This window comes from Poecilia reticulata, linkage group LG1 (genome assembly GCF_000633615.1).
Source record: "Poecilia reticulata strain Guanapo linkage group LG1, Guppy_female_1.0+MT, whole genome shotgun sequence".
Taxonomy (NCBI): Eukaryota; Metazoa; Chordata; class Actinopteri; order Cyprinodontiformes; family Poeciliidae; genus Poecilia; species Poecilia reticulata.
Genome location: NC_024331.1, coordinates 17,754,812 through 17,765,577, shown reverse-complemented (window position 1 = coordinate 17,765,577; position 10,766 = coordinate 17,754,812). Strand labels below are relative to the sequence as shown.

Sequence of the window (10,766 nt, the reverse complement as noted above, 5' to 3'; positions counted from 1 at the left end):
TATATAATAAATACAATACTGGCCTATTCCACAAACTTTAGGACTTCCAGCAACCCAAAAAGGGAGCATAGCTTGAAATGCTAAAGCTTAGATAGGCCTTTTTGAATAAAGGTCCAAAATGGAAACTAAAAATGCATTACACACAAGGGTTTTGAAAACAATTGAACTTTGAATTTAAAGGTTCAATGTGAATTTAAAAGAAGCTGCAGCTGTATACATTTAAAAAAAAAACATAAACCAACAGGGAAAGTCATAAATAAATCTGAGATGAGATACAGAATAAAAAATAGCTAAGAAAGTGTTGTCAAAAAGAACTACAAATAAATGCTATACAATTTGATATACAATGAGGGAGAGTGATGGTAGCTAGAAAACTGGGACAAGGTCTGTGCTGAAAACCGAAAAAACCTCCAAACTGAAATCAACCAGAACACAGAACAAATTGAAAAAAGCCCATGGATTTACAATATGAAATAAAATCAATCCAATAGAAAACTGAACTGCTCCTGGGTAAACCCAGAGAGTGGCAGAAAGCCTTCTTACTGAAGGCTGATTGAAACCATTATTTAAAGTACTGTAAAAAAGTGCACTTTTGCAACTTTCGCACTGTGCCACGGTCACAAAATGAAGTTTGTGGTTGTGACAAAGTGTGAAAGTCACACATGTTTGTTTTAGTGCATTATCTGAAATGGAAAGTACATTGATTGGGTTTCAATCAAAGTATGAGTCAACATACAAACTGAACTGCGCATTACAGAACTACAATTACAGCTGTAAGTCTTTTCTCTAACAGCTTTAAACATCTAGAAACTGAACTTTTAGACCATTAGCATCTGTGAACTTTCATGTTCATGTCTTCCTAAAGGTCCTCAATTGGATTCACGTCCAGATTTCAACTGGGTCATTCTAACAAGGATGAAGCAGGTATTGCAGATAAATCTGCAGACAGGAGCTACTGTAACAAGAGTTAACTGCGATCCTTTAGACATCAAGATCTATCCACCTGGCACGAATGATTTTTTTGGCAAATGTCTGATCATGAGCTCTCTGCTCCCTTTTTTCTTCATTTTTTCTCATGACATGCAAAAAAATTGTGTTCCTCCTAATGCACTTAATTACACGCTACCAGTGTTAACACGTGCATGTAATCACAAAGAGAATGAGTGTCTTGAGTAAGTTTGTCGAAGATATGAAAAAGTGTCAACGAAGTGCAAAAAAACTAAGACAGTCTGCAGATTCTGTCATCTCTCCAGGTAGAAAGTACACACTGTTAGACATTATGAATCTCTGTGGAGTTATGAACAACCCCACACAGGGCATGTCATGGTGCTCAGAGACATGACTTACATTTAATGACAGACTTAGCAGTTCTGTGTTGTAAGTGTCTGAGTCTGTTGTCATGAGAAACGTCTGTCATTCTGACCGCATATTGTCTGGACGCGCTGCTGGTGGACTATTAAAACTCACATTCTGACAATTTAAAAGGCATCTGGACCCGAAAGAGGAGGCAGACACAGAAGAGAAGAGAAGAGAAGAGAAGAGAAGAGAAGAGAAGAGAAGAGAAGAGAAGAGAAGAGAAGAGAAGAGAAGAGAAGAGAAACGGTAAGATGAGCTTGACACTGAGATTTTGAAGAAGTCCGAGGCGACTGGTATTTTACCAACTTTTAACAAAATGTGCATGTTTTGGCTCACTGCAGGACATGATGAAGCTGCAAAGTGCCCTTCTGGTAATCTGCCTTTTTAGGTCAAGCCTTGCTCTGCCAGTGAGTTTCAATTATATCCAACATTATTTCACAAGAACAAAGTATGCCATTTCAACATTAGATTAAATATTCTGCACATCTTCTTGAAGGTTCAGATTGGAATTATTGCAAGCAACAGCAATGAGGTAAATCACATTTAAAAATCTGCGTTTGTTGTTATGCAAAAAAATGAAATAAGTTGATTTAATTTCACCGTTTTGTTCATCAGATCCTGAGGCTGAATGGATTGACTCTTGCAGCTCTTGGACAAACACAGGTGCTTAAAAAGCTGCTGAAAAGTCTCCGTTTTCCTGTGCTCTGCATTTAAAACAATGGATAAATATGTGCTTTTACTTTCTCCAGGGCTCAATATTACCCCAGTATGTGCTGCAGCAGCAAACTCCGGACGTCTTGCTCACCCCACAGGTGTTGAATTTTAACCCCCAACTGGCAGGTCCTTTTGGTCCCCAGGGGCCACAGCTGCTGCTTCCCAACCAAGGCAACCAGTTAACACCCATGCTAGTCCCTAACGGGCAGCAAGAGCAGCTTGGACCAGCACAAGACCCCAACAATCCCAACGGTCCTCAGCAAGCCCAGAACCCGGTCCAGGTAACAGACCAACAACTTGAGGATCATGCAATTAGATTGTTTCACCAATGCACCTGATGCAAGGATCTCTGCACACTGATAATAGTTTTTCTTTTCTTGCAGATGTATCCACAGTTTCAATATCCATCTTTTGGATTCCCACAGCTTCACAGACAGCAGGTTTTTATTTACACAAACTGACCCATTTGTAAGCATTATGTTAATTAAAATTTTAAATGTTGATTACATTTTTTTTTTTAGGGCTACTCTTACTTTGTACCCCGGTATGGCTATGCCCAGCAGAGGAACACTGCGGTTCTGCCCAACAATGGACAGCAGAAACTGGAAAGAGCCACACAAAGACCACAACTCCCACTGCAGGTAAATTAAAAAAAATAAAATACCTTCCAATATTTATATATTTGTGAATAGATAAATATTCCAAGATTGGAGAATGAACTCCTAAACTATTTGTGATCGTTGGACTGCACTGAAGCTTTTAAAAAGCAACTTAAGGCATTCTGTTTTAAACAAGCTTTTTATCCTGACTGGTACCTTTCAGTACAAGCATTAGAAGAATCATGACAATTTTATGTTGTCTAAGATGTACTTATTAAATGTCTATTTCTTTGAATTTGTATTACTTTTACTGTTTTCTACTGTTTTAACTGTTGTCTGGGAAAGGAATAATGAAAAAGGACAACAAATCTCGGACATAAACATGCACCAAAAATGCATGGCTATGGAGCTTCGACAACCTGTCTAATTATGATTCTCTTGGTAGAAAATCATTCAGCGTCATTGTGTTTTAAACTAAACCAATGAAATCAGTTTACTGTGTGTATCACTTTGAATTAAAAGCTGGAGCAATAAACTTTGATGAGTCAACGCTAAGGCTTAATGATAATAACACAGCTGAGTCTATCGAGTCAGAGCAGCGTGGATGTGGTAAGTGTGTTGTAATGACGTCTGGCTACTAAAGTAACCAGACAGCTCATCTGTCTGCTTGATGCACCACTAAGTGTTAACCACTCACTTATGCTTCTTCTAATGCTTACCTGCAGGCTGCATGCCCCAGTGACACTAAAGTGTGATTTTTTATTTTTTCAATTGTATTGAAATTATATTCAGCAACATTTTATGCACCTCAGGCATAAAACAGAAAATATGTATTTTTTGGAAATACATATTCTAGGAAATTTTACGTCGTTTCTTTATCCAGTCAACTCTGTGCTTTTTAATAACTTGCAAACTGCGTTGTGATTAGTGCATGCACTCTTGAAATCGGTTGATCTAACTGTAATTCCCCTTCTATTTCAGCAGGGCTCTAAGCTACAGACAGAAAAGGTGAAATATTTATTTTGTTTGTTTTTTTCCTGTTTGAAACAGTTGCTCTCGAAATGTATCGTTTTTGTGACTTCCTCTGTGGTTTTTGCCAGACATGGCCAGCAGGGGCAAAGAAAGAGTCCACCACTGCCCCCCCTGATCCCCGAGGGGATGCAACTGGTCCTGGGACTGATGAGGTACCCCGTTTACACGTGCAAACTATTTGTTGAGAATTTTTTCCAATGTTTAATTTCATTTTTGTTTTGTTATTTCTTCAGGGTAATGGCAGCTTCCCCTTCCTGTTTGAGCCATAGATGTTAAAAGGAAAGAAGAAACATCACTGGAGAGGGGAAAAGGCCTGAGGGGGGGGTGGGGGGGGGGGATATTTGCAACAACTTAACTGAAACTTATTCTTTGCTTTGACTACATTTTAAATAAACAAATAAATAAATACATAATTTTGTCAAATGAAATTGTTTTCAATTGAATGTGAATCTTCTTGATTTTGCACCCGTCTCCAATTTCAACTTTAACAATATTGTCATCAGAAGTATGGCATAGTACAAAATAAATAAATAAGCAAATAAAGAAATCCTGCTGCAAACGTCACAGCAATTACCTTTAGCACTTCTTCAAAAGGACTTTAAGACGCATAAAAAGTTGACACTTTGAAAGGTGTAAAGTTGTGTTAGGAGTTGTCTAATGAACATGTTGCCTAATTTAAAATCCAAGAGGACAGTTTGTTCCATTTAACTTCTCTTTTCACCAAGTTACTCAAAATTAGAGAAAAGGAAATTACACAAACAACAGTAGTAACTTTAATTTTTTTTTCATTTTATTGAATTGAAGATTTTTAACAATGAACTGGACCTTATATGTGACTTGAATTTTTTTTTCTTCTTGTTTTATACAAAGTTGCAGTTTCAGTGATGCTTTTACTAAAGGCGTTGGAGGGGACACCAATTCTGTGATCCAATTAGAGACGTCATCTCTTTTTGGCAAGCGTATGATCAGTCTTTGTACAGGAATTCAGGTTCAGGTGGCTAATCTTACTTTTGGCCAGGGTACAGTCTCTGTAGTCTCTGTAATGTTAATATTTACACATCTGCGGATAATCCAGAACAACAGATTACTGAAAACATTGTTGGCGAAGGCTTCTACAGATTCTTGGCACACAAAGATAACATCAATTTTGATTATACAGTTCAGCTGATTAAACAGATGGTCTCTAAAAAATGTGAAAACATTTCTCAAAAACTTCAGTAACCTGGACACTGAAGTTTCCCATTCAGGAAAACTTCAGTATCCAGTGTGTTTGCATTCAGGCCCTTCATTTCTAATCAAAAGGTCTGGCATAAGCTTACTTATTTCTCTGAATACTAGGAGATTAAGAATGGTGTAAGCAGTGGAAATTTAATGGATTTATTTTTGATTATAAGATTGAACATTTTTATTACACATAAGAGCTATCAAGGTGTGGATTGTGTATCTAATCCCTGTTTAGACATTACAACCAGCTTGCACTTTTATAAGGGAAATTTCCAAACTTCTCTGATCCTGATTCTGTATAAAAGAGGAGTCCAAAATTCACCAAAGAAGAGTCTACGGTGATTATATGAATTTATGCTTCATTTATTTCATACAATTGGACCAATTTGTTTGCTTGATAAAGACTTTATTTATGTTCCAACAGCTGAAATCACTGCAGCCATGCTGAAGGTAGCACTTATTCTTGGATGCCTCCTGAACCTCATTGTGGCTACACCAGTAAGTGACAATACTATAGAAAAATTAAGTCAGATATTTTTAAAGGTTTTTTTTTTTTTTTTTTTGATGTTGAGTTGGTTTGACAGCAAGATATTTTCTGTTCCTTATCATGATGCTGGTATAAATTCTTGAGCTTATTTTAGTCTGCTGTGAAAATGAAGTCAAAAGAATCTGCAGAATGACTGAACCTGTCTGTTCTCTTCAGATGGAGCACCAGCGATTTGCTCGCTCAGGCTCTGGCTCTAACTCTGGCTCTGGATCGAACTCCGGAGAGGTGAGAATCATATCTTTTCTTTATTATAAACTACAAATGAACAACTTTTACTGTATAATTCTTGCATAATTCTGCTATTTATCTAACTACTATTAGGACTTTTCCACAGACCTCAACAACTGACCTTGACACCCTGCTATCCCTGCTTGTCCAGCTTCTTGCCACCACCACAACTGCAACAACTACAATAGCAACTACAACAGCAGCTACCACACCTGCTGCCACTACATAAAACAGAGTCTTGAACATCAGAAACTTTGTCATGTTTTGCTGAGAAGCATTTGTTTTTTTTTTCTTTTTCAATTTTAAGTAATATTGGAAATCTGTTTTGTTTTCCTAAAACATTGGCCAACCTGCAATCATGTTTGGTATCTACTTAATAAAGTTTAGCAAAAAAAATAAAATAAATAAAAAATTGTGATGACTCTTTTCTGATACAATTTCAAACACATTTTTATGAACAACTTACTTCAAACCTATTTGTTTTTCACCGTGGAGGAAAGGCAAGTTAATAAACCAATGGGTGATTTTCATTCAATTTTATATCATTCTTAAACATCTGTCATGGTTTTTAAAAGTGAATGTCACAAGTTGCAAAAAAAACAAAACAACAAAACTCTTAAAGAGTATTACTGAAAATGAAAATACGTCATGTTGCCAGAGAGTTGAAGGATAAAAAGCCCTGCCTGCTCATTTGGCCAAATGAATAATTATCTCACAATATGCTGACAAGTGCAGACTCTTGGTTTTTATAAACTGCACATCTCAGAAGTGAGACCACATTTCTCTGAAAATCACTTGTTAACCAAGCTGAAATACATTCACACTACCATGTTACTTCATTAATTGTTTACTAATGATGCAATCATTTATTGTGATTTAACAAAAAATAAGGTCTGAGTATTAAGAAGGATGACAGAAATGTTGTTTGAGCACTCAGTAGCGACACACTATAGTTGGCAACTCAAGGTTGAAATGAAAGACTTCATGGTCAACATGGACTTGGGCTCTAAAGAACTGAGGTTTGACTTGGACCCCTGCAGTCTCATTTATAAAACTTTGAATGTTATTAATACTAAAAGTGTGCATATACCTAAAATCCAAAAACTAGAAAATATTTACAAAACTTTTCTCATAATTTATAATGGAGTTATTTCTCCAATATAAATCACGGCAGCACCTGAACATTTGCATACAAGGCTCCATGTCATCTTCTGCCCTCTGTCCACCCACATTCAAACCACATGGTCAAAGTACCTCATGAATGTTAAGGTGTATAAAGATGAGCCAGCTGGTCAATGTTATGAAGCCTAGGCTTAAATTCAAGCTGGGAGACTTTTCCTTCAACGGGCACCACCAATTAACCTGCCTCCGCTTGGCCAACCAGAATGCGCCACTGTTCCACCTCGTCCAATCACACTGCAACAGCTCCTTCAAAGACAAAGCAAACTCAGATCCTCCCGCTTCAGTTGTGCTTCACCCCCATCTCCACCACTGACTTCCAGGACGCCTCCAGGTCCTCTCAAGACTCCTCTCTCCAGTCCCGCTCCACCACCAGTGACTGGGCCCAGGGGAAGACTACCCTGAGCTTCGCTCGAGCTGATCATCAAGGTCGCGGCGACTCTCAGCTCACTCGTCTTCTGCCGGTGTCCAAGCGCCAAATTACCAGCCCAATAAAATTGTCTAACTGCTGTTTCTCTCTCCGTGTGAGTCTCTACAGATCGAAATATAGTCAACAATGGCAACCACAAAGAAAATGATGAAGAAACAGAATTTCACCAAGGCAAAGATCAATGTRTTGATGACTGATTAGGAGTATCAACAGGGGTCCCCAAACTACGGCCTGCGGGCCGGATCCGGCCCACCTCCACATTTAGTCCGGCCCCCTGAACAATACCAGAGAGCRTTCAGATTTTTTTTCATTTATTGTATTTTCCGGTTTATATGTGGATTTTTCTTCAACCACCAGGGGGCTCTTTAGCAGGAAGTGTGTCCTGTAAACTGTGGGTGTTTTGTTTTGCTGCCATCTGTTGGACTTTTGGGGAACTGCTTGACTTTTATGTTATGTAATCAGTACGGTTGTTTGCTAGCGGTAGAGCAGATGAACACACGTGTTTGTTATGAACGCCGCATTCCAGGTCGAGTTCTTCGAAGCAATGCCTGTAAGTAGCAGCTTATACTTCAAAACGAGCCTTTATGTTAACATATGATAAAAGAAGTAACTTGTTACTTCTTTTATCATATGTAACTTGTAAAATGTACTCAAGTAAAAGTAAAACTACCACATTAACATTTGTACTTAAGTAAAAGTTAAAAAGTACTGGCTTTTAAAAATACTTAAGTATTAAAAGTAAAAGTACTTGCTGAATGGATTACCTAATCGCTAATATCATTAAGTGTACCGATTGTATTTAATTTTAATACATCAGAAATGTGCCATTTTAATGAACAATGCCATATGAAGCATGTTTTTATTATGTTTACTCTCTGTAACATAGTTTAGACTTACATATGTGATTCTATGCATCATAATTTAAGGGATGGAAACATCTTGTCTCCTGTCCTAACATAACATGAACTTCACTTTTTTTGCCACTAGTGGCATTTATTTTTAAAGAAATCAAAACAGAAAGTGGATGGAAAGAAGGTGGGTGGGAGAGGACAGGCAACCAAGGAGCCAGTAGCAGAGTTGTAGTCAAGACCACCTACACAAGACCAAGTCAAGACCAGCAACCCGCGCTACGTGACACAAAAAAAATGTACTTTTACCTTCTCAAATTTATCTGAAAAATCCACATTCCCATAAAAAATAGATATTAAATTTTTAGAGCTGAAATGAATTTAATCAATAAAGATCCGTCCAGAAGAAATCGGATCGTTCCTGAATATTGTGCCACTATATTGCACTTTGGTACCAGCGTTGTCCCATAAATGCGACACCTCAGTCAACACCTCCACACAATAATTCAGTGCATGAGTGACAACTTTTTTCATCGCAGATGCAATATGTGTCTGCACAGCTAGCTAACACGGAGCTTACCTTTCTTTAACCTTTCCTTCCAAGTGACGCTAAAAGTTGGACGAAGTCCCCACAGTCTGTGAAAGCGAAGCGCTGCTGATTTTACATGTCGCCATATCTTATGATTTATGCAGCGCTATTATATTACTGACGATTAAACAGACATCTTCTCCTGCTCAGAGGAAACCACTGCGCATGTCTTGGAGCTTTGCGTGCGAGTAAAGGGGGAGGCGATGGGTAACAACAGACATGCGTTATTGCTTGGATTTTACGGCGCCATCTTGAGTCCCTGAACTTCACATTTTAACGGAAAAAAGCACAATGCGACTTGGATGTAACGAGTAACGCGACACTTTTGTAGAAATGTAGTGAAGTAGAAAGTACAGATACTTATTGTAAAATGTAGTGGAGTAAAAGTAGAAAGTATCCATTATTAAATCTACTTAAGTAAAGTACAGATACACGAAAATTGTACTTAAGTACAGTAACGAAGACTTCCCACCCCTGATGAGGTAGCTGTTGTATCAGTTGTACTATGTATCTGAATGTAAAACACTTCTGTAAGCTGCTCTGAGCTCATCCTGAGTTGTTTGTGTTTTGACAGTTTCACTCCATTCTACATGGAAATAAAGGAAGAACTAACTAACAGAGGTGGGGACTCGAGTCACATGACTTGGACTCGAGTCAGACTCGAGTCGTTAAAATCACGACTTGAGACTTGACTTGAAAAAATGCTCAAAGACTCGGACTTGACTTTGACTTTCATGCCATTGACTTGGGACTTGAAGCTGTTTACTTGAAAAGACTTAATATTTTTTACTCAAAAATGTTTTTATACTTAGTATTCAGCTGCACATGTTCTATTATTTGAGATAAATAGATATTTTAAAAAGAACAAATGGTCTATTATTTGAATTTTATATATAATTGCAAATTATAAAATAAATAAAATAAATAAAAACGACTCGAAATTACTTGAAATTAAAGGTTCCTGACTTGAGACTTGACTCGACTTTTGTCTGTCTTGACTTGAGACTTGACTTGACCGTTTTTACTTGAGACTTGACTTGGACTTGAGGACAGAGACTTGAGACTTACTTGAGACTTGCAACACAGTGACTTAGTCACACCTCTGCTAATTAATCCTGACCCGTGTGAAAGGAGTTTGGCTGATTAGGTTTGGTACAAAACACCATAGCGAGACCATTACAAAGTGAATCATTGAAAATAAAAGAAAGCGGCCATTAAAATGGAATTAGGTTTTAACAGGGAATTGAAATTTGAGAATGTTGTTGATCAGTTAAATAGCATTGAAGGGAAATGCTATAAATCTTTGGGGTTGTGGCTTATAGTCCGGTGCGGCTCATAGTTAGGAAAATACGGACTATGATCCTTCCTGAATTTTTCCTGGGAAGAACCCAGAGAGGGTTATTTGATTGTGCTTTTTGGAAAACAATATATTTTTACATTTAGGCAGTCCTGCAATCCTCACACTTTTTCTGTTACAAACTGACTCGGGCCCCCCACCAGAGAAGGGAAAAGTCATAAATATTCATAAAGACTTATTCATGTTCATCACAGGTGTTTATGACGGAGTTATGTCAGTATTATTCACCCCCTTCAAATAAAGTGTTACCTGCTGGGTTTATGTAGCATTTGATTTTTAACTAAATATTTATAMCTGTATTTGATAAARATAGTGGTTGACCWTTGGCATTTATTTTGAAGAATGTTGGTCCTGTKTASAACTATGATTTTCATGTTCAAAATCAATTTTTTTAATGTTCCATCTTATAGTAATAACTTAACAAAATTGTTTATTTGACTTGAAAGGCTAGAGTCAAGACTGCTTTACATTTAATTTATACGTTGGAAATTTGTATAGTAAAATGCAATAAATTAGTTGTGATGTACAGAAGATAAACTTAGCAAGTTCAAGAACATGTTTAGTTCTTAATATATAATAACAAAGGCTAGTTATAAAGACTAGATGACATGTCAATTTATGGTCAATTTATTGCAAAATAAAGTCTGCAATTTGATAGCAGAA

General features: G+C 37.3%; 1 protein-coding gene across 2 annotated transcripts; it reads left to right on the top strand.

Annotated features, from left to right (window-relative positions):
- Window positions 1–1,480: 1,480 nt before the first annotated feature.
- On the top strand, window positions 1,481–4,026 carry LOC103465941 (uncharacterized). Of its 2 annotated transcripts, none has more exons than XM_008411184.2 (10): window positions 1,481–1,602; window positions 1,698–1,763; window positions 1,853–1,888; window positions 1,972–2,019; window positions 2,106–2,351; window positions 2,454–2,510; window positions 2,592–2,711; window positions 3,654–3,677; window positions 3,770–3,853; window positions 3,935–4,026. In XM_008411184.2, exons 2-10 carry the CDS (start codon window positions 1,701–1,703, stop codon window positions 3,968–3,970), a joined length of 714 nt encoding a protein of 237 aa, XP_008409406.1. In that variant the 5' UTR covers window positions 1,481–1,602; window positions 1,698–1,700; the 3' UTR covers window positions 3,971–4,026. The 2 variants fall into 2 exon arrangements, with proteins under 2 accessions (XP_008409406.1, XP_008409397.1); XM_008411175.2 differs by having other exon boundaries at window positions 1,485–1,602; window positions 3,651–3,677.
- The last annotated feature ends 6,740 nt before the right edge of the window (window positions 4,027–10,766 follow it).

What these genes read in the sequence shown, in the direction of transcription:
- LOC103465941 (XM_008411175.2), top strand. Translation starts at nt 1,701, where the DNA reads ATGATGAAGCTGCAAAGTGCCCTTCTGGTAATCTGCCTTTTTAGGTCA. An exon ending in GGTCAAGCCTTGCTCTGCCA is followed by an intron (nt 1,764 to 1,852) that starts GTGAGTTTCAAT and finishes ATCTTCTTGAAG; the next exon opens with GTTCAGATTGGAATTATTGC. An exon ending in AAGCCCAGAACCCGGTCCAG is followed by an intron (nt 2,352 to 2,453) that starts GTAACAGACCAA and finishes CTTTTCTTGCAG; the next exon opens with ATGTATCCACAGTTTCAATA.